This window comes from Carassius gibelio, chromosome B10 (genome assembly GCF_023724105.1).
Source record: "Carassius gibelio isolate Cgi1373 ecotype wild population from Czech Republic chromosome B10, carGib1.2-hapl.c, whole genome shotgun sequence".
Classification (NCBI taxonomy): Eukaryota; Metazoa; Chordata; class Actinopteri; order Cypriniformes; family Cyprinidae; genus Carassius; species Carassius gibelio.
In genome coordinates, this window is record NC_068405.1 from 17,442,351 (window position 1) to 17,468,610 (window position 26,260).

Genomic DNA, 26,260 nt, shown 5'->3' on the forward strand with positions numbered 1-26,260 from the left:
GGTGAAATGATGTAGAAGTCAACCGTTACTAGTCCTGTGGTCTTTTCTAAAGACTTATTAATACTTTCATGTGATTCTTATGGAAGAGGATCTGATACTTGTGTGCACCTGGAATAGAATAAGTGCTGAATACTGCTTGGGAAAAAAGCATATACAAATGGCTTCTGAAAGTGTTATTAGATGACATTACATTATAGAGCAGTTCCATGATGAAGAAGAAAACTGCAGAGGAACGGCCATCCTGCTCCTCTTCAACAGTATCCAGTGCTCATCATTTGCATTTTGTTTTTTCTGCTATCTGAATAACTGTACACAGTGGGAAAGTACATTGACATTAAAGGAGCTTCAAGGAAAAAGTTGACTTTCCTTAAACCTTCTCAAGCCTGTTGTTCACACTGGAAGTGACTGATATTGCACGTTTTCACATTTGTATAAAATTTCATTTTGTATACCGTAAGTTATTTTACAAGATCTTAGTGTATTGGTAGAATTTATTTGAATGTCAATGTAAGTTCATTGCAATCAAATGATGATAAATTAAATAAAACTATTTTATACAAATGGGAAAAACAGAGCTGGAGTGGCTGTACAACACTCAAATAGTTTTATCAAGAGAACAAAAAAATTAAGAACTGGGTGCAAAAATAGAACCATGCCATTGACAATGTGAAGTAATGAACCCTTCAAGTGTAGACAGCTTTGTTGTATATAATAGGAGCTATTGAGTTTTGTTACGTGGTGACGTGCCGCTCGCATCCAGTGTTGACACAGCATCAAACTGTGAAGCACAGCTGTCAGGGTTTATAATTCTGGGTGAATAAATCAGAGAGAATACAAGATCTCAAGATGGTCAGGCTGGAAAAAAGGGGGGGTTGCAAAATGTGTACGTGCATGTTTTTCATCTTCTGAAAGCAGGACTCGGGTGTGCAGCATGAGAAAGGGTGTCATTGGTACAAGGACATTCCTCGCCCTTTCTGCCCACCCTGATCAACAGCCATTCCTGGCACAGAGCCTGGTATATATCGGGCTTTGCTCTCAGGTTGGTACTGGCACACCAGAGCTTCGCTGTAATACTGAGTGGCATTTAAAGGACAAGTTCACCCAGAAATGAAAATTGTGTAATTTCTCATCATCATTCCAAACCTGTTTTCTTCTGGAAAACACAAAATGGAAGTGGCATTTAAAAACTGTATATATACATACAATGTAAGACAGAAAGAAAAAAATAGCTTAAAACTTTTTATTGATTTAATTGATAGATTTTTTTAATGAAAAAAAAAAAATCTGTTAGTTGTCTTAAGCCACATCATTCACATGGTTGTTTTTATCAAACCCATTCAACATTATTAACTAATTTAAATAATAATTAGCTCAACTATTACTGTTAATAACTGTATATATATATATATATATATATATATATATATATATATATTTTTTTTTTTTTTTTTTTTTTTGTATATAATAATAATAATAAAAGTATTATTATTATTTTACTTCACAGATCATCTGTAAAATTATTATGGCTATCATAATTTCTTTGCTTTCAAATACCAAATGAATCACACAATTGCTGATTTACACCGAACGTTGCATCCTCAAAACATCACTGGATGGATCCTTTTATCGTATGGACCAAACCAGTTCTACTAAATATATTTTGTTTATATATTTCATGTTCCGCAACGACATGAGGGAGAGTAAATATAACACAATTTTCATTTTTAAGTGGAACATCCCATTAAGACTGCACATCCATACACTCAGAATGACGTCCAGCACGCATTTCAACCAAACATTCTCTTTATTTCACTTTAAAGGATTATAGAAATGCTTCGAGAAGTGCAAATCAGACAATATTCCAGATTTTTTCGGATAATATTAATAATTATTGTAACAATATTAATTATAATAGATTTCTTTATGTAATGTCAATACTTGTTGCAGTCAAGGTGAAATATTACGCAGGCTCAGCCTCATGTCACCGACCAACTTGGACGCCAGTCACCCTCTGACCCGTTTCTCCAGGCCAACGTCCAATATCCCAGTCATTTTTCAGAGTTCTTCCGAGGCCGTCGGAAGCTAGACATGTTTTCTAGTGCATAGATGCGCCGCGAAACCTCTTCGATCCCAGCGGCATCGAATTCTCCCAAAACCTGTTCGTCGCACTCGACCGCAATCGCGTGCTCCACGGGGATGCATGGGTAATCGTCCAGTCTTGCGGCACCTCCCAATCCCAACCCTAATCCTAGTCCTAATCCCAGCCCTGTGGCTTCAGTGCCCATAATTTCCTCAGCCTGCTCAACCGAGCAGCAAAGTTCGGATGTGCCTGCAACGACCAAACCTATACCCTCACTGACAGCTGAGCCGTTCATGGCTCCTGGGAGCTGAGGGACAGAGTCAGACGGTAATGTACTGGCTATGTCCGTAGGTATTTCCAGAGGCATCTCCGTATGTGCCTCGGACACAGTCTCTCCATCCCCAAGTGTATCCACAGTCTTACCTACTTCAGTGCTCACTATCTCTGTGGACGGCGCTGATGGGACTTCTGGAGTCTTCATGGGATCAGGTTGAGTCATGGCTGTGTTGTAACTAGGCGGAGGGGTTTGGCATTTCTGTTTATCCGCATCTGAGCCAGTCCGCTTCCGGCTGTCCCGTTCAGGGGAGCTGGAGAGGGTCGGAAAGCCCACCTCGGATGCGGTGGAAACGCTGAGATGAGACTTTAGAGGGACAGGGATGGACATGGAAACATGATGCCTGTCACTGAAAGAGAAAAACAAAAAAATAGGCACATGGTTATGATTTCCAATCACCTCGCTTTAGAATCGGGAGAGCAAGAAGTCGAGGGATGGGAAAGAAATTTGAGAGTGTGAAGATGCTGATGTCAGTGGAGCTCTTTGTTGCTGATGGATCATCCCATAATTCATTTACACACAACGAGAGCCTGGGAGAGCTCAGCCAGAGTCTCTGATCCTCAACCTCACACACGCACTCAAAAAAATACACTCGCTCCCCCCTAAAACACACACAGCTGTTGGACTACATACATCATCTGAAATATGACATCTAGAAAGTAAAACAATTGTATAGGATTCGTCATCCTTTACCAGGAGCTTTCACGGAAAGCTACAACAAGCTGCAAACTTATAAAAGTATCACCATGCAAAAACAGTCAGGTTATCTTAGATAAAAAAATTAATTAAAAAAAAAAAAAAAAAAAAATACCCAGAAGTCACACTCATTTTAAGATATAAAATTTAGAAGATTTATTACGGTACTTAAATTGACCTGGATGCAATGAATATATCCAAATGACATTAAAGACTTATAAATACCTATTAAATGCTGTTCTTTTGAACTTAAAAAAAGTCACATTTTCCAAATACAATAAAAGTTTTATTAATCAGAAATGTTTCCTGAGCAAATCAGCATATTTGAATGATTTCTGAAGGATCATGTGACAAGGAAAACTGGACTAATGATGCTGAAAATTCAGTTTTGCATCACAGGAATGAATTACATTTGAAAAATATTAAGATAAAAAAGCACATTTTAAATTGTAATAATATTTCCCAATATACATTGCTTAAAAAAAAAAATTCAATTAAAAATAAATTGTAATTTTAAAGATGCATTATTCACAGTATTTTTTTATCCAACACTATATCCCACAATGCAATGTATTTTACTTGACTTTCCATTTCCACTTAAGAAATAAACTGGAATGAATGTAAGCCACAATTTTAAACATCTGTTTTTACTCATTATTTGATTGGACCGCAAAAATTCATGATTTTTGATTTTTTTTTTTTTTTTTAACTGCTTTATTTCTGAGAAGTGAACTTGTAACATATTATAATAAGGTATTGCGCAAACAATATTGCATACTACTGCCTCAAATGTTTATGGTAGTGTTGTTATTGTTTTTTAATATTAAATGGTATACAGAGTACTGTACAACATATAAACTACAGTCCATATGTTTTTGTGCCTTCAACACAGCAGTGAGTATATCCACTCAAAGTCATATAGTATGTACGGTAGAGAGATCTGGTTTAATTCCTGCGTCTGGACAGGCTGCATTGCAACATAGCAGCTTTAATGCTGTCCGACCGCAGCGATGAATTTCATTACCAAGAATAAGCAAAGAAACATGCTCCCAAATTCCTCATCAGTTCACTGAAAACAAACATCTAATGGTTGGCCATTGCGTGGCGTGTCCTGTATATTCGATTTCCCAAATGATTCTTCTTGCGCTCAGACCGTTTGGCAAGTAATTAGATCCAGTTTTCAGATGTGAAATTGGGAGAGACGTTCCAAATGAAATGTTACTGTGAGCAAAACCATAGCATTTCAAAACAGCAGTCAGATGTATCTGCAAAGCATTAGGGTGGCGTTCAAAACCATGTCATCTACAGTTGACTAATGACGACCTCTGATTGTAGAAATGAGTCCTTGTACTCCCATCTCTCAGACTAATATTTTTTATTGTGCTGTATGATTACAGATTAAAAAAAAGTTATTTTAAAATGTGTTATCAGCCCTAAAATAGTCTAAAGCCACATACACCAACTTATGTACGTGTTATGTAGATATGTAAAACATATGGGTTCCATCTAGCCAAGTGTTTAGACGGCATACCCCTAGCAGGGAAAAATAAAGCATTTTTTGTTTGGAACAGGAGGCTATTTGTTACACTATGCTTCCCCTTATAAATGAGTTCCTCTAAACATGTGTCAAACCACAACCCTTAATCAAGAGCAAGGGGCCGGTGTGTGCTGGTAGATGGCGCAGGGTTTGAGCACGCCTGAGCAACGGAGTTGGGAGAGAAGAAGAGGGGGCTATTTGCGCTCAAGCATGCCAGACTGATCTCCCAGAACCATAATAATATTTTTCATGCAGCACAGTTTCTCTGCTGGACTTAAACTTGGCTTTTAAAATGGGCCAATTAGGCTGTCCCCACCCCTCCCTCCAAGAGCACAGCTTTGGCAGGGAGATGGAACGTATATCGGGACGTCCTGTGTGGGGATGGGTGGTGGTGGTCCAGGAGCGAACCGGAGAAGCTCCGGAAGAATAACGGCGGCAGAGGTGTGTATGCTTGTGAAACGGACTCTGGAACAAGAAACAGACTCAAACTACCCAGGAGGAATTCGGGAAACCACAAATTCACCGCGGTTGAGTGAAAAGCAAAAATAAATGCAGGATGACGTTAAAGATAGTTTGAATAATGTTTGCTTAAGACCTTACACCTCTCCTATGGACATGGATATGCTTATATTAACAGCCCTGAAAATATGTTTGCATAATGGCATACTAACAAATACAAGCAGAAATATACATTTACAATAATTCAATATAAAAACAAATATAAAATGATTAAATGTATAAAAAATATAATGATAAAAATATGATATTATTATAGAATAATATATAATTGTATAATATACTTGGCAATTATGTAATCACAGTATAATAATACTATTTACATGTACTATAATTGACAATTAAGTACAATAGTATAATTGTCAATAGCCTTGTGGGCAGTGCGCCAACATACGCACCATTGCACTACAGGTGTCCCAAGTTCGGATTCCGACTTGAGGACCTTTTTCGATCCCGCCCCTATCTCTCTGCCACTTGACTTCCTGTCATTTCAGATCTGTCCCATAATAAAAATCGATAATCGATTAACAGAATTTACATTTTGCAAGTGACATTGCTGCAAGTTAGCTGAGCATGTGTTCCCTAGTTCGTTTGAGGTTAAGACAAGGACAATTAAATATGACATTTTCCGTTGTTGTTTTTGTATCCAAGAAACTGAGAGAAGCATCTTTTTCAGATTATCGAAGGGCTGGCCTGCATTCACAAAAATACTTGTGTGCTAATTTACCTATTGACATAAAAATGCATTGTTTATGGGGATGACAAATTGTTTCCTGTATTCCCGTTCTGGATATGCACCAGTAATAATGCTTCAAAGCCTCAGATGTTTACATCCCACTGACAACCTTCATAAAAATTTACAATGATAGGAATGATCACAACATGTGGGACTGTTTCTGCCACTTAAGGGCAAGTGGCAAATAAGGTCAAAGTCGTCACTGTAACCAGGGTTCTGTAATCTGAATGTTTTTTTTTGGCGGGATGACTGCATTAAGAATAAAGGAACATTGGAGGAATGTTGATTGAATTTCAGAGGAACATTCCACCAGATGTGAGTACAAACACCTATCAGTATGTTATCCACAGAGACAGCCTCATCCCACTGTGCAAATCTATTCAGACAGTTCCAAGAATTCCGAGCTCTGATTTTGATGCATATAAAATATAGATTTCAGTGTGTACTTTGTATATAATTTATGCTGCATTTGGAACACCGGTGTTTCTCTCTGTTTACAGGTTTTTAAGAAACCAACCAAGAATGGATTACTTATAGTTGTCTTTGCACATTGAACTGGCATAAGAGAAGGTACTTCAACATCAAAAGGACCTTTATTTCTAAGTGTACCCAGGATTAAGGAATTACTTTATGGGTGGACATCCAAAAACATAGTTTGTTATTAATCAGGCCTTCCTTCAAGCTATTTGACAGCCATTTATATACTGGATTAGCAAAAGCTTGTTATGAAGATGTATAATAAAATAGTTGCCTGATGAATCATGTTTCCAAAAAGAATCCACCTGAATCTTTCCAAATATGGTGCCAAGTTACAGAACTTATTGTAGATGGGTAAAGCTTGGGAATTTGTGCCAGCGCTATAGGCCAAACTTGGTGGGCGTGTTAAGGTTTAAACAAAATCAATGAAAAAACAAGTCGTTTTAAAATAAAAGATATAAAGATGAAGTTTATGGTTTGTTAGTGTTGCACTTTCACCAGGGTTCCAAGGGATTCTTGGATTCAGTCCCTTCACTTCCACGTCTTTACCTGCTCTCAAGAGCTCCACAGTGGGGCTGCAGGACTTCTAAAACGCTGCCAGAGTCCTGTGCCATAAATAAGAGAATGTTTCGGTTTGAACTCGGCAGGACACATCATTAACACAGCGGCACCATGTCTTGCACCCCCTGTCTGCCTTTCACCATCTTCACTCTCTGTTTCTTCTTAGACTCTATCCACTGCTCTAAACTGAGACTTTTTCTCTCATCATTTTGCTCTTCTTCCACATTTGGCATCTCAGACTGTTCCCACTCCAACTGGACTGACGTGCAGAGGAAACCGCCAGAATGCATGAGAGTGATTATGGCTCCAGCTGAAGGCAGCGAAGAATGAATCTAACTGCCAATCAGTGTTTGAATGGGAAAAAGCAACAGGATGGTGAAAGGCTCAGAGATGTGAGATAAGCTTGTTCTCTGTTGAGTCTGTTCGACAGGACTCTGCCATGTTAACATTTTTATAACAACACCCACTGAAAGCTTAACAGATCTGAAATGTCTGTTTTTTGCAAAGTTCTACATTTTTTCCTCAAGCTCAGTGGACAAAATGCCAGATCCATAGATTCTGCATGGGCTTTGTAACAAACAAAACCAAGATTCTGAGGGACAGAAGTTCAGATCGGTCAATATGTTGTACTGCTGCTTTCTTTCAAAGTTGTGCTTGGGATATTCTTGCTTTATTTTCAGATTTCTAACCATTATGGCTTGGAAAGTGGTGTAAAAGAAAGCAAATCAACTTTGTTGATGCATTTTATTTTATTTTTATCATTAACTCAAAATGTGTTTCCTAGTTGCAAAAATTCAGTCCAACTTCAAGTGGAGTTTAACTACATTTTTCCAAATATGAAGTTGGAAAATTCAACTTTCTGATTTGGAAGGCAACATTAAGGTCCTAGATAACATCTTAAAAGGCCAGTAGGCTACATGATTGACAACCAGATAGACAATTTGAACCTCGTTTTCTTTTCTTTTTTCTCTCTCACAACCCGATTTACTTACAATCAAAATAAATATACCAAAAATGGTTGGTAGTCTCTGTGTTAACAAATAATGATGTAATGGAAATTATGGCTTCGTGACTCAATTTGTGTATTCCTGAAACCATTCTAAAAAACTTGGAACCAGGTAGTTTTCCCATGAAAAAAGTTCTTTACTTTATCGTCCAGTCAGTAAATCGAGCTGAAACACATGCTGAGTCCAGTGGTTTGAGCCAATGGTTCTGCTAAACGATCAAACATTAATAACCCCTGTTCAGAAATTTGGTCGTAAGACATGCAAAACTCCTGAACACCCAAAGCAGATGGCGAAACTGTGTGTGTTCAGACCCTGTCAACTCTTAAAACAAATTTGAACAGATCAAACCATTTCATTAAGCCGGTCCCGAAAACTCTACCATCTCCCTTTCCTATATAAACGTCCGCTGGGATTAAAGAAGAAGGGCAAAATAAATCTCTATATTTTCTGAACACGTTCTCCTCTGAATCTGCACAATGACAGCACTGGTTCCCATGGTACACCTGTGGAGTGTTCCCACTTCTTCATGTACTTTCTCTGGTATTCCCGTCCCCTTCTTTTCCCCTCTAAGGAACTCCTGCAGCTGCCCTGATGGAGATTTTTATGCGCCGATAATTCACATCGCTGGCCCCTGCCATGGAAACATTATCTAAACTGAGAGGGGAGGGAGTGTAGGAGAGGAAGTGAATGCAAGAGTAATAAAAGCAGTCTGCAACAAACGGAAAATGAAAGAATCCATTTACTCTATATTTCACTTTTCAGCTTCGGATCCAAAGAGTTGCTTCCTGCGCTGGAGAATGAGTCTAGACCTCCTGTTTGAGTCAAAGTTAACAGAGGCCCACTCTGTATAATGTAACTTGACTGTAGGAGGGTCTCAGAGTGCTGTAAGTTATCGTTTACGGCTGAGGGGCTATATGAGGAAGATGTCGAAAGTAATGTTCTGCAGTTTTGTGTTTGTGTATACGGTCCCTCTCTCCCCGGGGGAGGCGGAAAGTACTCTTTTACGGTTCTGAGCATACCGTCGAGTCAACACGACCACCCTCCGGGTCTGTTTAGCCATGCAGCGCAAATGCTACTTCGCTGGACTTCCACTTCCTCCTCTACTTCCTGCCACTCTGTACGGTTCAAGAGGTCAAAAGGTTACACTTTCATCTGTTCCATCTCAAGCATTTCCACAATCCATTAAACATTACTGGGGGAACACTGAAGAGTTTTACTTACCCTGGCCTCCTTCATTTCAAAACACAGATTATTAAATTAACATTCAGATAGATGCTTTGCCTATCGCTGAACCAAGAAAGAGCTGGAGAGATCAAAAGCAGGCTTTCTTTAACTATGTTTTTGAAAACCATGGGATACAACAGGGAATTTTAACCATCACGGATGTGAAAATGCTAATTTTATCACTTTCAAAAGTTGGCTAGATTACTACAGTGATTTATCACGGTGACACTAGATTTAGAAAAGCGACGGTTTATGCTACAATGATTTAACAGTGTGAATATAATGGTACTGTAAGTATAATTATACAATTGTTAAATTTTCTGAAAATAAATGTGAATATAATTTTTCATTTTTAGGAAAATATGACCATACAAATGCAAAGAAAATATGAATATAAAAAAATAAATAAATAAAGAACATTTTCTTAAAGAGCAGGTCATATGGATTTTTGAAAAATATCTCTTTTGCAGTTTATGAAGTAGGTAACCTTAAATGAAAACAATCTGCAAAGTTGTGCATGCAAAAAAGTGAATGATAAATAAATATATTGTCTCTCAAAAAAGAGAGTCAATTCAGAGTCGCCTTAACGAGTTGTCATTTTCGAATCTTATGCCTGTTACCGGTGTACGTCACTGGGTGACACATTTGCATAATCGTTTTTGTGTATGCCAATGGTAGCGCAGGCTAACTCGCTCAAGGACTCCTCTTTGTACCAATCACAACAGGCTTGGCCAGCTGACCAATCAGAGCAGGGCAGCCTTATGGAAGGGAGGGGTTTGCTCCAAACTTACTTGAAATAAATAATTTACTATTTATTGGCAAATGACTCTGAATATTAATTTATATTTTGAGGAAATTACAATGTTTTCTGACCTAAGGATGCATTTAAACCTGAACTCCAACACAATATTAGGCCACTTTAAAATATATATATCATATATATATATATATATATATATATATATATATATATATATATATATATATATATATATATATATATATATATACAACATTATAACTTTTTGCATTTGCTGTGGAAAAATATAAAAAGAAACATTTAAAATAAATATAATTATAAAAATTAAATATGACATTGTATATAGATATTTTATGAGGAAAATTAATCTTTAAATATGAAAAGGAACTGTGAAAATGAATATATATACCAAGAATTCTATACAGCAAAACAAAAAATACATCCTTTATCCATTCTGGTTCCTAGTTCCTGCTACTAATATATATAAACGTCTCAGGTCCCTAGTTCAGTCTAAGTCTATGAGATGTTTTTTTTTCCCCGTTTTATCCTCCACCACAAAAAACTATAAGTCTGATCCCAATCTGAGATATCATTCATGTCCATAACTTAGCAAACATCAATAGTAATGTTAAAACTCACCATCGTACAAGCAGCCCATGCTCTAGGAAGTGCTTCAGGTTGGGTAAAGTCTGACGCAGATCCGGGGTGGAGAGCCCATGCTGGTACCTCAACTGTAGAAAGAAAAAACACAGAGAAAATGTATTTGTTACAAACATCATCACCTGTCTGAACGATGAGTATACGATCACTATATGGCATCACCTGGGCATCTTGCCATCAGCTATTGCAGCAGGTTAATTCATTACCCCACAGGTGCGCACACACATACACACAAAAGGTTTTACATCTGCAGATGTTTAAGTTATTTAGTCTGCTTTTTTTGCAGAACCATTGACAGAAGACATTTAGCAGCTCATGGTTGCCTTAAGTTTCAAATTAATACTTAATAAAGATGGGAACATACATAAAAAAAAAGGATTTTTAAAGAGTGAAAGCAGTCCTAAAACTGTTTAGAGACATTCACAGACTGCCCAGAACCATTTCATGTCAGAGTCATGACATTATGACGACAAGAAAAGTGATCAACTAATATATAATATAATATAATATAATATAATATAATATAATATAATATAATATAATATAATATAATATAATATAATATAATATAATATAATATAATGATTTCAGAATCAATTCTAACTGACAGCTGTTTTACGGTCTGGTTACATGATACTATGGTAGACCAGATAGATAGAGTTATCCTCACATGACAATCTCAAACATTTATAGCCTCATAAACCACTTGCCTGAGTAAAAAAAAAAAAAACCATACCACAACACTTATTTCTACTGCTTTAGACTCTTTTTAAAGGGGAAAACAATGGGGAGAGAGCTTCAGAAGAGACACATTAACAGAATGGGAAACCAAGTCAGACCAAGGGGAGGCTGTGTCAAAGAAAATACGAGGCTGATCTACATGATCGAAGACCCAACAAGCTCAAACGTTTTATTTCCCCCTCTTGTACAATTGTTCAGTCTAATGCATTGGCCATCAATGCTCTCTGACATGTTAACACCAACACACACCTACAATAATACAGCATGTATGTATGTACAGATGGAGATGGGATGTGGGAGGGAAAAAAGACAAAGATAAGAAAAAGGAAGTGTGAGAAAAATGGCACACATCTGGAATTAATGAAAAACGGGAGGAAAAAAAAAACGCGCACACAACTCTTCCCAAAAAGCACGATTTTCTTTCTCAAGAAACATAATTTCTTTCTGAGTCATGTCAATGACAAAACTGTCTTCAGTTTACAATCAGAATGAGAATCAAACAAAGTATCAGTATTCTCAGAAAAAATCAGCGCCCCCTTTAGGCTTGGAGGTGAAATGTAACAATAACAGTGATTTTATTTTCAAAGAACAGCAAGTGCATGAGGTCTCAAGGGGAACTAATGTATCAAGGACACTCCCTGACAAACATCTGGTTTATCTGGCTGTATGGCAGCACCCTCCGCATGTCTTCATAAGACCTGATCAATCATAATAACACCATAGTGACAGATGATCCGCATGTGATTTCAATTACTTTCAACTTTGGCACTCCTACAGGCCAAGAATTCAATAGGGATATGAGGGAAGAGAGAAAATGAGAGACGGAAATACACTGGAAAATAGAGTAGGTTATAATTAATGACAAAATGGAGCAAAAGCCATTTCCTTTAGGTGGTTCACTAGTGATCTGCTACAGAGAGAAAAAAAAAATCTGTTTATTTCATAATACTGTGGACTCAGATTATTTAGCTCACCTGTAAAACTATTGTATATATATATGTATTTTTTTTTTTTTTTTTTTTTTTTTTTTTTTTTAACGGTACTGTTTATAAAGATAAGAACAAACAAAACCAAGCATATCAACTTCTTGGATCCCATTTCCATCCACCAAAAAAAAGTTTTAAAGTAGACAGATATGCGAGTCTGTTCACTTTCCTGGAGAAAAAAAAAATATATGAGTTTGAATACACCTTCTGGTGCTACTTGGCCATGTCATCAGTGAAAAACGCGCAATCGTTAGTAAATCGCGTTGCATGACTCATTTTATATTCTTCTCCCATAAATTTTGCGTCTGAAACAGAAACTCCTTCAAATGCATATTCAATTATGTCAGGTGGAAAAATAACTGTCCACACCTTTTCAGCGTTAATTCTTCACTGCGTGTCTTTAGTAAACCTGACAGTACTATTTTAACGCCAAAAGACAGTTTGTAAATCTGGCCATTAATCTTTACCCTCATAAATCTTTAAGATTAATGGATAAATAAAAAATAAATAAAAACAGTAAACTAAACTTTAAACTTTTTTATTTTTATTAAATCTTTTTTACAAAACAAAAAAAATCACATTCAACATTCAATGTACAATTGAATATAAAATATCAAAAGATACACATCTGGTATCAATCAATATGATTGAAAAAAAAAACATCTAAATTTAGCCGATATGGTACCAACACAATGTTTATATACTGTAGTGTTTGCAGTATAACATCATTTCGATACTCAAATCTTTGTATTCACTGTGCTATTTCTGTTTGCCTCCCTGGAGCAGTTTGACATCACTGAGCATGTGTAGTTTCTTTTCAAAGGACCCCTGGGATCTACCTATTGTTTCTTTATAGAGGGCACTGCTCCAAATTTCCACTGGCGATGACATGGTCAATTCCACACAAAACTAACAGCCTTATTCATTCATGGATAAAAGTACACCACTGGCTTTGACCAGACGACCATGTGCTGGGATCTGCATGTGGACCAAAAGGAAAAAGGACTTTGGAAGTATGTGCCAACAGCAACAGCATTCCGTATTAGAATCAGAATGGGATGCATCACTTATGCCTGGATGATTGCCTAAAACCATATTTGCTCAGTGTTTCTCTGACAAAGGTACTGATTAGATTAAAAGCAAAAGTCAGTGAGAGTTTCCAGAAAAGTGAAACTGAAAATGATGTAGGACGGACATGGTTGAACAGCCAAACACACAATCCAATCCAACCCCCTCGTAAAGCGGTGACTCTGCCTGAATGTTTTTACAATCTGCCTCTAATGCTGGGAAACATGGCTTTTACTTTGTGGTGAAGACGATGATCATTATCAGTTTGTCTGATGAGATTCCCCGATGAGGAGCGTATCGGCCTGTTCCAAAACTGGAGAAATGCTAGCTTTGCAGGCAGAAGATACCATATTTTGGAGAAATTTTAACACAGCTAGTATTTCCAGATTTAAAAAAAAAATTTCCAGAAAGCAATGCACAAGCTCTGAGATGCTGAATGGAAACATTTGCTCAAAATAAAATAATAATTTTTACAGATTATTCTTCCCAATATTTATGAGTACTATGTTCTTTTGTGCTTATTAGAGTATCACACCGCATAGCAAAATGCTAATATAAAACTACTGAATCAGTTGTGTTGTGTCTTCAATGAAAAGCACTATTTATGTGGCATGAGAATTATAATTCTCCCTTATTATGCAGCATAATGTGCCCTAGGTTTTTGGAACAGATCTACTGTACATTTTTTATCAGTACTTTTCAAAATGGAATTAAATTTACATTATTCAAAAGTTTGGGGGTCAAGATTTTTTTTCTTGCATTAAATTGCTTTTTTTTTTTGGACTGAATTGATCAAAAGTCACAGCAAAGATGTTATGATGTTAATGAATTTCCATTTCAAAAATAAATGCTGCTCTTGTGAACTTTCGATTTTTAAAAATAATCTTGCAAAAAATACAGCAGCCAGTGTTTTCAACACTGATAAATAATAATAATAATAATAATTTTGAGCACCAAATCATGATATTTGAATGATTTCTGAAGGATCATGTGACACAGAAAACAGGAGTATAGTATTATATAATTTCAAATAAATTCACACAGAAAACAGTTACTTTAAATTATAATAATATTTCACAATATTACAGTTTTTACTCTATTTTTGATCAAATACATGAAAGCTCTGTGATAATAAACAAATTCCATCAAGAACATTTAAAAAAAATGTTGCCGACTCCAAACCTTTGAATGGTAGGGTACATTTATTGCATAAACAATGCTTCTCTCACTTCATCTGCCATCTTGGATTTATTTCACAGAGCTTGTTGCAATCCATTATTGAATAAATTTTTCTGTAAAAGATATGTGTGGTGCTGCTTTAGTATTTAGCCAAAAATAAAAGAACAATTAGCTTGCCTGCACTTTGACTGACTTTGCATTGGGAACGGACTCACGATGCCTTAACATACTGTCTCTGTGGGTAGCACACTAGTTTTGGAACAGAGCATTTATTCATGTATTCATACAAGGATTGTAATTCTTCCAAAATTGTGAACTGAAATGTAGCCAAGGGTACTGATCCGAAACCCGATATGAAGCTCAAGGAAGAGTGGAATGATGACATCATTGGATTGAAAAGGGCACAATCGCAATTGTTTCGACTGTAGAGTTGCGTCAATGTGTGTGTTCTAGAGTACCATTGTGAGTGCCTCCTCCATCTGCACGCCAACCCTTCTCATATCACGTAAACAACAAAATCCCTTTTATTCATGCATATACGAGCATATAAACAGACAAAAGGCAAGATATGTCTTACACCGTAAAACCTCAAGGAGCATGTCAATAATTCAACTAGTAGTCATTAAAAATCACCCACCCACTCCTTGGGGCAGGTTGCCCCTACTAAGCAATGCATTATGGGAAGAAATCTGCTCCTGCAATCTTGCAAGTCAAAGGCATTTGGCATGCACATTTGATTTCATTACTGCCTTTGTCCATCCTTACAATTTTTGCTACATGTGTTCAAGAGTCGAGTACATCTGGCCTGCGAGCCCTCGCTGGCGTGCTGCGTGACGGAGGTATGCTCGCTCCTCTTTCCCTTGTGTGCTTTGCATTACGCCATAGCTTGAGTTGCAGCGTTTCTGAATTGCTTTTGGCAAAGAGTGCTGGGATAGATTATTGTATAAACCTGGACATATTAAGCAAACAACTGCCCTTTCTCCCTCCCTGAGCTCAAGGACAAACAAATAAACACCCAGCCCACTGAAAATGCGCCATCGGCGAAGACAGTAGGAGCATCTTGGGGAACTTGGAAGCGCGGATCGGCACGTCGGTCTTAATTAAAAGAGACAGCCTGACCTGCTGACAAGTTGAAGCAACAAACAGAGCAGCGGGTGGCACGGGGTTCTCGCAAACTGAGATTTGGAAATGTGCGAAAAAAGAGAGAGACCAACACGACAGTATATTCAGTTTCTTTTTCGCGCCGCAGACAGCTCTAAATCAAAACGGGTGTTGACAGATGCAGAGCATAGAGAATTGCGGGTGAATAATGCACTGTTGGTGTTATGACGAAGGTATCTGCTGTGATTTAAAACCTTGGTGAGGATTTCTAATAACATTATAGCAGTGCAGGGATATGTGAACGTAAGTGAGAGCTAATAAACTAACTTTTGGAAAGTGAATGGTATACTAGCCGTTCTTCTAGTTTCATTTGAGGTTCTTTTTTTGTTGCTTGCTCTTCTGCTGGTTATCGATGGTGGCATTGGACAAGAAAGTTGCGGCGATATAGGAACTCTTATCTGCGGTGTCTCCATCTTAACCCAGGTGCTCCAGACTCCTACCACACATTCTCCAGACTTGACTCAAGCAAGGTTCTTGAATTTCTTCAGTGGATGAGAACAGCCACATAAATAAAATGTCCAGACTGGTTGTGGATAAATGACAGGTGGTTTTCCAACTGCAGGTTTGAAAAGGTGTTTGGGATACCACAGCAAACGAACAGTTCTTGGTGTCCCAGAAACACAAGAAGCTCTGGAATGAGTTCAGTCATGACTTCAGCATTTCTATGCAAAACGAAATAATAACAATAATAACAATGTTTTTAAAATGTATTATATTACAAAATTAAAACAAAATAATATATAAAATATATTATAAATAAAACCATATATAAAAAAAACACAAAAGAAAGAAAAAAGAAGTAAATAAAAGGTGTTTATATAATATAATATAATATAATATAATATTATAACATAACATAACATAACATATAATATAATATAATATAATATAATATAATATAATATAATATAATATAATATAATATAATATAATATAATATAATATAATATACAAACCTGATTCCAAAAAAGTTGGGACACTGTACAAATTGTTAATAAAAACAGAATACAATGATGTGGAAATTTCAATATGTTATTAAGAATACAACATAGATGACATCAATTTAAATTTTTAAACTGAGAAAATGTATCATTTTAAGGGAAAAATAAATAGATTGTAAATTTCAAATTTCAAAAAAGTTGGGACAAGGCCATGTTTACCACTGTGAGCCTATGTTGTGATTTCCATTACAGTATCATTCCTGTATGTGATGCAGTGCCATCTAAGGGCCCAAAGATCACGGGCACCCAGTATGGTTTTCCGGCCTTGACCCTTACGGACAGAGATTGTTCCAGATTCTCTGAATCTTTGGATGATATTATGCAATGGAGACAATGAGAACTTCAAACTCTTTGCAATTTTTCTCTGAGAAACTCCTTTCTGATATTGCTCCACTATTTTTCACCGTAGCATTGGGGGAATTGGTGATCCTCTGCCCATTTTGACTTCTGAGAGACACTGCCACTCTGAGAGGCTCTTTTTATACCCAATCATGTTGCCAACTGAACTAATAAGATGCAAATTATTCCTCCAGCTGTTCCTTATATGTACATTTAACTTTGCCGGCCTCTGAAATCACAAAATGAGCCAAGATTTGGCATGACCTTTAAAAATGTCTCACTTTCAACATCTGATATTCTATCTATATTCTATTGTGAATAAAAGTTTATTAGATTTGTAAATTATTCCATTCCTTTTTACTCACAATTTGTACAGTGTCCCAACTTTTTTGGAATCAGGTTTGTAATATAATATAATATAATACAATAAAAATAATAAAAAAATACAAAACTGAGAAAAATTCTAAGATTTCTAAAAGTGGACTTTTACATTCCACTGTGTATAACTGATCCAAAATAACAAAACATTTAAAAGAAAGGAACTTCCACCTTGAATCTCAGCTGTATTTGTGTTCCATTATATGCATTAAAATTAAGAGGTTTTTTTCCTTTTCTTCCCTGTCATCCTGTTATTTTTTCCTCTCTTCTGCCATGGCCAATTTACTTACATACTAACGGTTTAAAGAAGGTCTCATTACTTGAGGGAAATTAGAATTGACGCAGGGTATGAAAACTGCGTCCCAAATGAAACCTCTTTGTTCCATCAGGGGTCATGTTGATGAGGGTTTTGTCATCAAAAAAGTCACAACAGTTCAATGCAAAGGGGCGTCTAGAATTTCTTGACAACACATTGAGGCAGATGCTTGGGAGGGTTGGAAATCTGCAAGGCCATAACTTTTCATCAGCGGAGTATTTTTACTAACATAAATGGTCGAGCAGCAACTCGGGACCCGAACTCTAGAGATTCCTGAGATTCAGACCAACGCAGTGAGCTATTGCAGTAAATTACAATATAAAACGAGTCCTTTATGTATAAATTAAGACATTGCCTTCTTGCCCAGTTCCGATTTTGCAGGTTGGCCGAGAGCTTGCCCCCCCACCACTCCCAAGGGATGGTAATCAGGGGCCCCGGATGCTCCTCTATTAGTCTGCTTATGAGGGGCCGGCACAGGTGCTATCCTTATGTTACTCACCCAGGTCAGAGATACAAAGAGGCCAGGACCAAAGTATAGGCGTAGACTCACATAAGGACACGCAAAATCGCTCAACGGCTGTGATAAATGAACAATTTTTGAATGTTATCAATTAGGTTTTTGCTCATGATCTAACTTCCTGTTCTCATATGATATGCAAGGTATAAACTTCACTTTTTCTGTTTGAGAAACAAGGTAATGAGAAGTCCACAAAATGATGGTCTAGCTCTAACCTTGAAGAGAAAGCATTACTGAAGAGATTTCTCCACAGATTTGACTACTTACAGGGCCATTGCCTGAAAATGAATAGATCAGGGAGAACATTTTTGACAAGCCTTGGCTCTGACCACTCAGTATTTACTTTTACCCACTCCAAACCTGAATTTTAGGAAGTTTTGAAAGAAACAGGCCTTCTTTAGGTTGGCCCAATGCCAGTATAATTCTGTTTGCTGGCAGTTCCTTTAAAGTTCAAATATGGTACAGGTCTACATGTTGTACTGATAAGCCTTAATATAACTCATCATTATCTGGGTTACTCTGGATACTTACTCGCTTTGGCAAAGTCATTGTGGCTCCAAGGCCTACCCGGGATCGGGAACAACACAAAGGCACCATATTGTTCAGGTTATTCACAAGAAAGGTATGCATATTTTAGCTACTGGGGCTAATGCACACCCAAAGTATATGCTTCTAAGTATTTGAAGGTAAATGCAACCTGGAGATGTTTGAGGTCTTGGCTTTGGTGGGGCAAGGTTATTGTTCTGAGACATCAAAAGAAACTCAAAGTGCACTCAAAACATTCCTGACTGCATCCGAGGCCAACATGGGAGTGTTAATATATGCAACAAAACACACAAGCCATCAGCAAACGTCTTAAGCAACAATTCTGAATGGACGGTCAGGCTTGGCCACTTGTTTAACACAAAGCTTTGGCCTCGCAGTGCAGCTGAAGTCTCCAATACAAAATGAAACGGGTTAATGTAAACCACAACGACTGCTTTAAAACACATGCTAGGCACTCTGGCTGCAACGCTAACAAAATTAGCCATGAAAACTCTCAATGGAGTGTGGCCATGAAGATGCCTCTGAGCTATTCTCCATCTAGATATCTCGCCAGTTTTTAAGCCAATGGAAATCTCATATAATCAGATTAACATGTGGATAATATTGCCATTGCAATACGATACATACACAGAAAAGTATAGAGATGTAATACAACTCAGAAAGAAAATGAGCTGTATACAAATTAACTGAAATTAATACATTCTAAACAACACTGTGTGTGTGTGTGTGTGTATGTATGTGTGTATATATATATATATATATATATATATATATATATATATATATATATATATATATATATATATATATATATATATAATCCATTATCTGTAGACATACATATATATAAATATTTATATAAATAGTAAAGTTAAATACAGTTGGTCCATCAACACAATGTCCAAGTGTCTTAATTGCATGCTTTAACAAGTGTTGCAATCTTTAAGCCTTGTTTCCTCGACACTGCTGACAGCCGTTGAAAAGGTCTGCAAATATGCGAACAGAACATTTTAACAAGGACTTAATACTGGATTTAGAGCGATTAAACCAAAATGTGTTTTCTTGATTGACAAATAAGCTCATGCCAATTCACACTAATACTTTTGAGAGCAGAGGAAAAAAGATACGGTAAGAGGAAGGAGACACAAGCCTTTAATATCACTTCAGGCTTCACAGTCCTTGACCCTTATATCTCAAGCCCTCCGTAACACTTTCTACCACTTCTTTTCATCTCTACCTATACTTATTTTCCTCCCTCCATTCTTCCTTTCTTTCTGTCCAATCCCATAATAATAAAACACAGGTGTGGTTATATGTACCGCTCGGATTTAGCCAGATGCCAAAAAGCTTAATTCAAAACATTTCCAGCTCTTGTGTTACTCAACCTTACACTTTATTGAGTATCACATGGACACGTTACAGAGACAACATATTTACATAATTACGGGAAAGGCTTACTGAGATGAATGGGAAATTAAATTTGGAGACCACCGGTAACAAGGGCCCGCTGTGTTTCCAGGCCCTCGTGACACAGATACATACACACCAACGCCGCTGTATAACAGGACTATAATTAGACTGACATGCTTCAGATTCAGACATGCACATACTTTTCATTCTTTCATACGATAATACAATAAAGGGTTGTCTGATAAAGGCTTTGCCAGGTGATCTCCTTACGTGGGTTTAAGGGTGTAGATGTCTGTGATGTCATAGAGTGGGCATCAACAACTACACCAAAACAGTGTAGAGCCTCAGCCACTGGTTCACAAGTTATACAAGTAGTAATGAAGAGTCTGACTGACAGGGAATTGTTGATTAATATGCAGGTTTTTTTTTCAATATATCAAAATCAAAACACTGACAGTGACATATTATTAAGACAAAAATATATATTAAAAAAACAATATTATTAAATGACAACAGATTTTGACAAAATGTTGACAGAATATTGAAAAATATATTGACAATTAAGAAAAAATATTGAAAATACACGGTTGGTGAAAAATGTCAAAATATTTAAAAAAAAATTACTGACAATGAAAAGAAAATAAGATAAAACTATAGAAATATATATTGTCAGTGACAACAAATTTAGAAAAAAATCTTTCAATGTCACATATTTAAACAAAATATTTCAAATCCACTGTAAATGAAAACGGCTATAATCCATTACAAGTTTTGTGCTCATAAGCCAGAAACCAAAATAAATGTAAAAAAAATATATAATAATAATAATAATAATAATAATAATAAATAAATACAATAAATCAGTACTGATAAATAGTCACAAATGCTAAAAATCTTTCAGCTTCTAGTGGTTAAGTGTTTTTTTTTTAAAGCATTTGTTTATGACTCAAGTCACAAGTTTTTTCACAAACAATGAAACAATGAATTTTTTTGGCTGGCAGAATCATTGAATATTATAGTGTTGATATCAAAAAACAGGGAGAGAGTGCCTATTCATTAGATGCCATTGAAAAAGTTATGGTTTTTAATAATTGGCTTTATAACATTATTAGAGAATATTTGAGCGGTGAGTCACAAAACATAATGACAAAGCTATAATCTATGTGTTATAATACTATAGGCACATATGGTGCATATTAATCGCACATGTAGAGTAAATGACTGGACGTTATAAGGAACATTATACACAGTCAACATTATGATTTTTTTTCCTTTAAACTTTTAACTTGGAATAATAATTTATTATGCCAAATGATATGTTTTTAGGTTAGGTTTATATTTTGTTAGTTAAATGAACACAGCACTTGCAATAAATAAAGTTTCAAGTTATCTGTTTAACAATCTGTTGAGAATAATATCATAGATAGCTTATTTTCACTTCACTCACTGCATTTATGACACAAGTCCTGAAACCAGTCTGGTCAGGTCTTGAGTTTCTGTAGTGAATGTACAGTATATAAATCCTAATAGAGTGTAAACACTTCTGATGACCTCGTTGGGTGCACTGACACCTGTCGGAGCAGTTTCCCTCTGAGGGGTCCCAAAGCCATCACTGGAGTCATAAACTGAAATGAATGGAGTAACGCCAGCCCATGTTAACCCAAGGTGTGGGTAACTCTAAACCAACACTGTACTCTAAGGAGTCAGAGTAACCTGTTAACACTGTAGTGACAAACAAAGACAGCCATTCATCCCATCAAGTGAGGATGGATGGGTCTACAACTTGAAGCATTCACAAAGTGTCTACAGAACACATTTCTTAAACGGTCTACAAGGCATTTCTTACTATATTACTGTATTTACAGTCTGGCCAAAAAGGGAAATTAACAGGACATCGCCTCTGCCCTGCTGAGTTCAACTTTTATAACCCAATATGGAAAGATGGATTAATTCCGGAAACCCACACAGAACGAAAAACACTCATTTCGGTGTAACAGCCAAATAAACCCTTTAAAACATTTTCAATTCAGCCAAAAAGTCTGGCGTGCTCATAATCAGGCTTTGTAATTTGGAATATAACTTGTTGAGGGTTTCTTTATTGGGCCTGTTATTCTAGGACAGAGGATTGGCTCCATAAAGGGCACGGGAAAAAAACCAGCTGTGAGATGCCCAACCTGCTCCAAGTCACTGCTTATTGCAATAAACCCTCCATTCTCCCATTCAATTGCTCTCTCCCTTCTTATTCTGCTTCAATTGAGGGACTTTATGACGGAGGATTGCATTAAAGCCTCTCAGCAAATGTCAAAGGTTAGTGTTCCAGCTCTGAATGGTGCACATTCCTGTCCATCTCTCTTGGTGACGACACCTCCTGTTTCTCTGGTGTAATAAGAGGTCAAATAAACATTTCTGGTGTAAATGAAAATGTTCTTGAGTATTATTAAAGGGGCTGTAAGGATATACAAGACAAAAAAGCTTAGGATCAATTAATCTGAGGTTCAAATGAAGCCCCGCTGCAATATGACATAATTTATGGTGATGTTATGAGCGGTTGCCAGGACAAACAGTTAATAACCCTAAAAACAATAGACAAAGGATCCATCAAAGCCAAGAGACTCATGAAAAAGGCCATTCCAAAACCGAGATGAGGGGATTTCTGCAGTAAACACTTCAAACCGGAAATTTCAAGGCGTTTCATAGCAATGATAGTGGGATAGCAAGTTTTATAATTGTAATTGCAGTTCAGGGCTAAAGGGTGCTGACAACCTCCTATTTTGAGTTGATGAAAGAACCCTTTTTTGAAGTTGAACACCAGGCTGTGCGTTCCTGAACAGCATTTCTGGCGTGTGGCTAAGGGGCCATCTCTCAGCGCAGGTATGTCAGTCTGTGCCTCCTCACAGACAAAACAAACACAGATACTGTATGAAGCCCCATAAGGCCCTTTGTTATTGTTTTCTAATCTGTGTTTTTTCTAATGCTGGGTGGTCTTTGGTTATTATATCAAAGACACAAAAAAAGCAGTACTGTAGGTGAATCTGGGTTATGGGAGAGTTACAGTTAATTGCACACGATTTTGGGCTTGGTGTGCTCTATGAGTGTGTTTACTGTACACCGTGTTCAAATAGGAAAAAAAATACAATAATAAAACACAATAAAAGATATCTGTGAAAGCAAAGTCATTTAAAAAAATTCTGATAATATAACCTTTAATAACAAATAACTGTTATTAAATTAGATACATTTTGAGACTTTTGCACCTTTCTGTAGCTTACTGTGTGTGTCTAGATATATATAGTACTATAAGACATGGGCAATATTTTGCAAGCATTTTCAGACTTCCCAGAACTTTGAGATAAGCCAACAGTGATACCCTGAAGTATCTGAGGCAGGAGATTGTGGTCGGCTTCACAGCCGCAGCAGCACAAAGTCCACATTATGCCTCCTGAAAGAACAACACTCCATCAAGAGCTCCTGTATCACAGCTTGAAAAAAGATCTAAATAAAAAAATGGAACAAATATCAAGCCAAATGTTTTTACAAGGAAAACAGCAGCCAGTTCAGCATTTCTATGCAACTATTGAATATCCGTCCACATATACATACCCAAACAAACCCACAGCTACTAGAAGACTCCAGAAAGCTCCAGTGAGCGATGAAGACTTATCTCTTCCAAAGCCTTTTGTGTCAAGAATCTGTGATTTCAAAAAAGAAAACACTCCCAGGATATGTCCAGCTAAAGTATGGTGTAATCTTTGAAGATAAAACCATTTATTTTTCTTTTGCGAAACGAAAAGGGCAAAAACAAGAGCCAGTTCTACATGAACAAAAGCAGGAGCTTTAGATAAGCATCCACAATTCCCGTTTGCGCAATACCTCAGATGGAGATCACTGCCAAACACTACTATTGTACTTAATCGAAACATGTGGAAAATTTACAACTTTAGAGAACAAAAATAATGAAATATCTAGATAAGGTCTGCGTATTAAAGCCAGAGTTCAGGATCTCATGATCTCTTCATAGGCTCTAAATTGTAGAATTATGTGGATTTTTTAGGACTCTTCCTCTCAGTCCAGCTCATAACCACTCTTAAAAGATCAGTTAAAAGCCTGTACAGTTTAACATCAAATAGAAAGTAAATTATACCTACCTAAGACTCCATGATCTTTCCAATACACAGACTAATCCCTGAGAGACTGAGATAAATGGCAAGCCGATATCAGTTTCCTAATGCTACCGCTTTGACTACATCCTGCAAAAGTGGGCATTTTCATGGGCACACCTAGAGATGGCAGAAACTAAACACAAAGTTTCCATTCTCCCTTCCTGAAAAACAAGAAGAAAGGTACAGATACAGAGGGAAAAAAAGAGAGAGGATTGAGATTAAGAGCTAAACCTTCCGATCAACTCCATGTCTGAAACAGAGTCGGCCATTATTCTCGCCCCTGGCTGCAACTTCAGAGAGCAATTCGAAAGGAGCCTATGCGAAAATGGTTAGCAGCGAAAACTAAAACAGAGCCGACTACTATAAAGTCCCAAATTATGAATAACGTCCTGCATTTTTCCGCTTCTGACACCTACTTTTCCAGGCCAAATCCCACTCTGTGTCCTGTTAATGGTGATTTGGTTAATGGCCATTGGTGGAAACAGGACTTGGCCGGCAGCTCTGAGCAGGAACAGACTAATGAGGAGAATGTGAAGGAGCCAGTGCATAATGACTACATATTCTTTGAGCCATTTAACACATTGCAGCTCTCACCATGTTCTTATACCTCTGCTCTATATGTCCAGCTGAGCTTTAACCAGGGATGAAGTGATATAGACATTTCTGCCACTATTAATTATTAATTAATTATTGACAGCCAATAACTATTTTGTTTTTGCATTATGATTGCATTATATATTAACTTCATAAATTATATAAACTTAAGTGTAACACTGCATGACATTGGTTAGTGTCCATTAAAACTTATATTCAGGAGTCATTCTTTTTATTTATTTATTGCTGGAAAAACAAACAAATACATAAAAATAGATTTCATTTAAAGTTTTAATAAAAAAAAATGTAATCTTTAACTTTAAAACTGCAGTCATTTTTGTAATTTATTGTCTATATGGATGGAAAAAAAATTAAGGCAAATTTAGATCTAAAGACTATAAATGGGAGGACACAATATCTGGATTAATGGTTGTAGGTCCGAATTGTCCCTCTGGCAGGAAGATGGAGAAGCCTACTCACACAACACTTCAGGAAGTTCAATGGAATAACTGGATAACTGGAATGTTAAGACCTCCTCAGGAGAAAGAATGAATGAAGGATGTAAGAGGTCAAACCCCAAAAACCCAAAGAGGAAGAATAGGTATGAGGAGGAAGAATAAGCATACAGACAAGTGTCTCGAAGAAAACTATTGTTGCTAGCAGACCAAATGAAGTGAAGGCTCCACACCCTTTGCATGCTTTTTAAACATCCCCAAATTTCAAGGGTTTTTCCAAGTCTGTGGGAACCTTGTCTTCAGGCCTGAATAACTGAGCATTTGAGCATGCTTTATCACCATTGTACAATAGAACAAGGCACAGGGTAATTGGTGCTAAAGCCAATTAGTGTCTTTGTGCCATTAAGATGCCTAACAACTCTTATTTGTCTGAAAGAGATGTTTCAACTACTGAGTGACATCTAACACCAATTAGTGGTGATATAGAGGTGTCAGGAGTCATGTGGATTGTGTGTCTGCATGGGAGAGAGTCAAATTAAGCCATTCCAGACTGTTAAACTTCAGTGGTGTTTATTTAACAGCCACTTTCACTGGCCAGTTAACTCTTTTTCATCAGCTGTGAAACCATTACAGGGGCCCTGGGAGAAGAGGGAACCGGTAGGCCTCACCCCATCAGCAAACACTTCATTCCCTTCGCTAAGATCCACAGCCTTCCGTAAGCTCTGGGGGTGAAGTTCATGACTGATGGTTTTCAAAATCCTTGATAAATATCCATTCCCATTCTAGGCCCAGTAATACAGGCTGACAGGACGGGTGCATGT

The 26,260-nt window shown here is 36.9% G+C and overlaps 1 protein-coding gene across 2 annotated transcripts in view; it reads right to left on the minus strand.

The window, feature by feature from the left end:
• Window positions 1-1,785: 1,785 nt before the first annotated feature.
• uvrag (UV radiation resistance associated gene) overlaps window positions 1,786-26,260 on the minus strand; it is a 96,672-nt gene continuing 72,197 nt past the window's right edge. For both annotated transcript variants that reach the window (XM_052567237.1, XM_052567236.1), the window contains 2 exons: window positions 10,568-10,659; window positions 1,786-2,763 (listed from right to left, as the gene is read on the minus strand). In XM_052567237.1, the coding sequence (XP_052423197.1) occupies window positions 2,049-2,763; window positions 10,568-10,659 (807 nt within the window). In that variant the 3' untranslated portion in view covers window positions 1,786-2,048. The remainder of the gene's footprint in view (window positions 2,764-10,567; window positions 10,660-26,260) is intronic.